This window comes from Camellia sinensis, chromosome 13 (genome assembly GCF_055761805.1).
Source record: "Camellia sinensis isolate YWXY chromosome 13, ASM5576180v1, whole genome shotgun sequence".
NCBI lineage: Eukaryota > Viridiplantae > Streptophyta > Magnoliopsida > Ericales > Theaceae > Camellia > Camellia sinensis.
The window spans coordinates 90,075,145-90,080,349 of NC_138973.1; the positions used below are offsets into that span (position 1 = coordinate 90,075,145).

Below are 5,205 nucleotides of genomic sequence, written 5' to 3' on the forward strand. Positions count from 1 at the left end.
GGGAGTGTTTGGCAATAGGTTTTTTTGACTTTTTAGACTAAAATAGCACTAAAAGATAAAATAAGCTAAAATAGTCAATAATACGAGATGTCACATTAAATTCATAATCATTTTATTTTTTCTCTCACAAATATTATATTCAACTATAAAAAAAAATCCAACCCTCTTTCCAAACATAACTATTTTAGCCTACTAAAATAGTCAAAAACTAAAATATTCAACTTCTCAGACACCCCTCATGTATAGCATTAGCTTATAGGTATTTTTGTTCTCATACAATTTTAGGTACCGAGCTTTATGCATGTCTTATCTGTAGTGTTTTCAGTTTATTATAATGAACTATAACGTAATGAAATGATCATTATAATGGAATGATCATTATATTCTCAACTATTGAAGGTTTCATTTTTAAGAAACTTTGATTTTGAAACATAATTCAATAATTAAAAGTATATTAAGATATAAAATAAATAGAATTAAGAACACAACATGTGTTTGAATACCCATATTAGAATATATAATAATATCAATAATAATATGATTATGTATTGGTTAATATTCAACAATATCAATTAATATATCAATAAATAGAATATTTTAAAAATCTAAAATCTATATATGTATCCATTGTTATTTAAAACCTTCTAACAGTATACCTTGTGCCATTTCATCCAACTCATTGATTCATCCTATTGACGTAAAATAGTATCACCGACCCACCGTTGCCACCAAGGATCCTCTAGAGTGAAATTTTTCTAAAGTTTCCTAGAGTGCTACATTGTGTGGTTGAGATTTACTGGCAAGTCACATCAGAAAAATTGATGTGACTTGTCAGTAAATCTCAACCACACAATGTAGCACTCTAGGAAACTTTAGGGAAAAATCACTCTAGAGGATCCTTACTCCCACCGTTGCACCCGATATTCACTTCTAGTCCTTTCTGTCTGTTAACTTCCCTATCTCAAGCCTCTTGCACCTTTGCTGGACAAAGAAGAAAGATCTATCATCTCTCTCTCTCTCTCTCTCTCTCTCCATGACTCCCACTTTCCCAAATTCATCATCTTCTCCTTTCCCTGCAGCTCTTAACCAAGATCAGCAACTTCAACTACTCTACACTGCAAAACCTCAATCTTCTTCATCTTCTTCTCTCTCCAATCATGTCTTCACCTACTCAATTCAAGATCAAAGCACATGTCATCATAGGGAAGTACAGCAGCTAGACTATCAACAAGAGGTAATCCAATTCAGTTTCATCATATTTTTAACTTCTAGTTATGATTTTTTTTTGGATGATCACTTAAATCATTGTATCACTTTCTTGATCTCAGGCTAATAATTTTGCTTCACATGGAGGATCATATGATCATTCAGCACTTGATGTTGGTGGACATGAAAATCAAAGTGATCACACCGGTTGTTCGGCTAAGTGGATGTCTTCGAAGATGAGGTTGATGCGAAAGATGATGATGAACCCGGATCGAATGGGTACACAAACACCAGCCTATGGTCATCAAATGAAGTTTGGAGATCATCAGAAAAAACCATCATCTCCAATGGAAACTGATCATAGCACCACCAACACTTCTTCTAACAACAGCAACAACATCAACCCAATTAGGGTTTGTTCTGATTGCAACACTACTAAGACCCCTCTTTGGAGAAGTGGTCCTAGAGGTCCTAAGGTAACTAAATCTATATATATCCTTTCCAAACCCCACTTTTTGTACGAGTCTCCTGCACTGAATTGTTCTTTTCTTTTTTCCTTTTTTTTAATTTTTATTTTTTATCTAATCTTAACCAAATCTAAAACTTACTCAGAGCCGCTAATCATGTGCAATTATTATATTTCTCTAATAGGAGATAAGGTTTGAATGCAAAGAAAAAAAAAAACAAGACATTTTATACATAATTACAAAAGAAAAACAAAGGATCATTAAGCCAAAGAAGACATTTGATTGCATATATGCTTGTTAAATTGTTATACAACAACTCAAAAAAACTTAAGCTGTTACTAGAGAGAAGTAATTTTATTATTTTATATTCTCAAAATATAAAACATTGTGATGCAGTCACTTTGCAACGCGTGTGGAATTCGACAAAGGAAGGCGAGGAGGGCTATGGCTGCGGCGGCAGCAGCAACAAACGGCACAATTCTTGCATCCACAACTTCAACAGTGATAAAGACTAAGGCGCAACACAAAGATAAGAAATTGAACAATGGTCATAGAGCTCAATTCAAGAAACGATCCAAACTTCACACCGCCAACCCATCTCATGGAAGAAAGAAGAAGCTTTGCTTTGAAGACTTCTTGATCAATTTGAGTAAGAATTTGGCTTTTCACCAAGTTTTCCCACAAGACGAGAAGGAAGCTGCCATCTTGCTAATGGCTATATCTTGTGGCTTCGTTCATGGTTGAGTTTTCTAGCTACAAATCATTTGCTCCACACAAAAAACATATGAGGCAGAAAAAAGACAAAGAGTGAGACAGGTGATCTTATATGGAATTCTCTACATATCTTTCTCGGTTTTTTTGTTTTCACAATAGGAATAGAGCATATTTGTGTGTGAGAACTCGTGTCTGAGAGTAAGAGAGAGTGTGATGATGAGTGATCGGAATCAAAAACTTAATAAAATCAAAAATAAATGTGTGTGGTGATCTACCGAGTTTAGTTGCGTGAATTTGAACATGTTGATAACCAAAATGTGGATCTCTTGTTCATCAATCTTTCAAATTATGCTTTCAATTACTTAATTAATTGTCTCGAGATTTATCTGCTAAACTTCTATTATATGTTGCTTTATACTTGATTGTAGCAAATTCAAGTACACCTAGGCATTACATGTATAGGGATGGAACTAGAAGAAGATTATGGCCCCTGTTTCTATAAACATTATTGTTTGTCATAAAACTTTAAAAATATATATATTATTTTATATATAAAATGCCCCCAGTATAAAAAATATGTCATTTTTCTTCCATCTTGAATTCTCTTTTTATTTTACATTGAAAAAAAAACTTATTCATCCTATTTGAAATTACTTCTATGATATTTAATTTTTCTTAATGTATATATAATTTATATATCATATATACATACATGTGTGTTTTGTGTATATGGTGAAAAAAAAATAATTTTCTTTTGGCCCCTTCGATAATCAAATCCTAGTTCCGTCCCTGCATGTATATAAGGTGACAATAGACATGCTAGTTAAAATGATTAGAGAATGTTGTATGTCACTATTTTTTATTATTTTGCAATGCCATTTACATAAGACTCATACTTATGTCATTTTCTTGAAAATAATCATCGAATAAATAATGAAGATGAAAAATATAGTCATGTATTTAGTGATATAAAATAGTTTTTTTTTTTCTTTTAAAATGATATATAACAATGATCAAATGTTTAATATCGTACTACTACCAGACGATTTGATTACACCTTTTTTAGCTGAAAATTGTGAAAAAAAAATAATTTTTAGATATTCATCTCTATATGGCAAGGCAACTACTAAAAAAGTCTTTTGTTTTGTTTTTTTGTTTTTTTTTTTTTGTTTTTTTTTTTTGTAACTTTGTCTTTAGTGGGAAAAAAAAAAAATTGCGTTACTTTCTTTTGCTTCTTAGGTCCTAGTGTAGAATGATATAAAATATTTTAAGAAAAGTCTAAAAATGGTTTTTAAAAGGAAAATGCATGAGAACCCAGTGGGAGTGTTGAGGGTCTCTTCCTATTGGCTAAAAAAATTGTTTTTTTTTTTATTTTTTATTTTCAGTCAATGGCAGCGCGCCACGTCACTGGGAGTGCTGGGAGTCGGAAGCATCACCTTTTAAAAAATAGCTTTTTAGCATTTGTCAAGTGCATAAGCTTTTAACAAAAATTTTATCGTAAATGGTAAAAAAAAAAATACCAAAAAAAACAACTGTGAAACCCACCCTGAATCAATTTGTTGATGGTGATTTCAGAGAATTCTAGGGTTGTATATGTAGGCTGTGCATATAAAAGAAAGAGTCATGTTAATGAAAGCCAATTGAGTTCTCAATGAGAGAGAATGTTTTAAAAAAATAGAATTTTAATGTAATTTTTACTCATCACAAAATATTTTTTTATATTTTTATACATTTTTTTACAAATACCTCCCAAACAATAGTACTAATCGGCCATTGTTTTTTATCAAATTTATCAATGGCACAAAAGATTGTCATTAGCATGTTCTTAAAAGAAAGCAACAGTATCTACTCGCCTTTATGCAGCAACCTAGCTAACTAGATCATATATGTTACCGGATGAATTTTAAAAGTTTATTTATTTATTTATGTTTTTGGTCTTCTATACGAGTTTACAAAATAAATGACATAGGTATATATAGAATCTTAAGGGATTGTTTGGGATGTCTTAAATAAGTGTATTTTTTGACTTTTTGGACTTAAAAATTGAGGAAAAAAATATGATTGTTTGAGTTAATTTTTAGACTTTTTATGAAAAAATGTGTATTAAAAAATTGTATAAATTAATGTGTAGGAGAATATTAGGATTAAGAGTTGTGCAGCCGTACTTTCTGATAGTGGAATTGATGCTAAGTAATGATTGGCTACTTTTCGGGCATTGCACTGGACGGTTTTGTTCGGCTCATGGGGCCATCACGGGTCCTATTTTGATAATTTGAATCGTTCAATGTGTAGAACTCGTCGAGTACTATATGTCTATAAACAATCACGTTGATTGGATATCGATAAATATCTAATCAGATTTGTTTTTTTTTCAATCGTTAATTATAACACCATCCATTTTTTTATACAAAACTGATTTGATCATATAGTTATCGATATCCGATCAATGTGATTTTTTACAGACATATAGTACTCAATGAGTTCTACATATTAAACGGTTCAGATTATCAAAACGGGACTCATGATGGGCCACCACGGGCCGAACAGCAGTGTGTGAAAATTGCACCAAAACTGTGCAATTTTTTCTTAACAAACGTATCAATAGAGCTGAATATGTCAGATTCTGAGTTGTAATTTTATGTGGAAAATTAATTTTTTAATATTTTTTTTGATGAATAGGGATAATTTTTTAATTTTTTGAGTAACTTTTTTACTTTTTGGCTTTTTAGAGACATGCCAAACTTGGCCTTAATAAGATCTATTGTTATTTTTTCAAATATGACAAGTCTTATATGTTGGAAGTGGGAGAAGGGTGTAT

The 5,205-nt window shown here is 31.3% G+C and overlaps 1 protein-coding gene across 1 annotated transcript; it reads left to right on the top strand.

The window, feature by feature from the left end:
- Positions 1-598: 598 nt before the first annotated feature.
- Positions 599-2,753, top strand: LOC114290468 (uncharacterized). The gene is made up of 4 exons (XM_028234402.2): positions 599-715; positions 905-1,234; positions 1,329-1,682; positions 2,070-2,753. Exons 2-4 carry the CDS (start codon positions 1,034-1,036, stop codon positions 2,415-2,417), a joined length of 903 nt encoding a protein of 300 aa, XP_028090203.2. The 5' UTR covers positions 599-715; positions 905-1,033; the 3' UTR covers positions 2,418-2,753.
- Positions 2,754-5,205: the final 2,452 nt, after the last annotated feature.

Excerpts from the sequence above, each read along its gene's own strand:
- LOC114290468 (XM_028234402.2), top strand. The coding sequence starts at position 1,034 with ATGACTCCCACTTTCCCAAATTCATCATCTTCTCCTTTCCCTGCAGCT. Across the intron at positions 1,235-1,328 it reads AGCTAGACTATCAACAAGAG|GCTAATAATTTTGCTTCACA; the intron begins GTAATCCAATTC and ends TCTTGATCTCAG. Across the intron at positions 1,683-2,069 it reads GTGGTCCTAGAGGTCCTAAG|TCACTTTGCAACGCGTGTGG; the intron begins GTAACTAAATCT and ends ATTGTGATGCAG.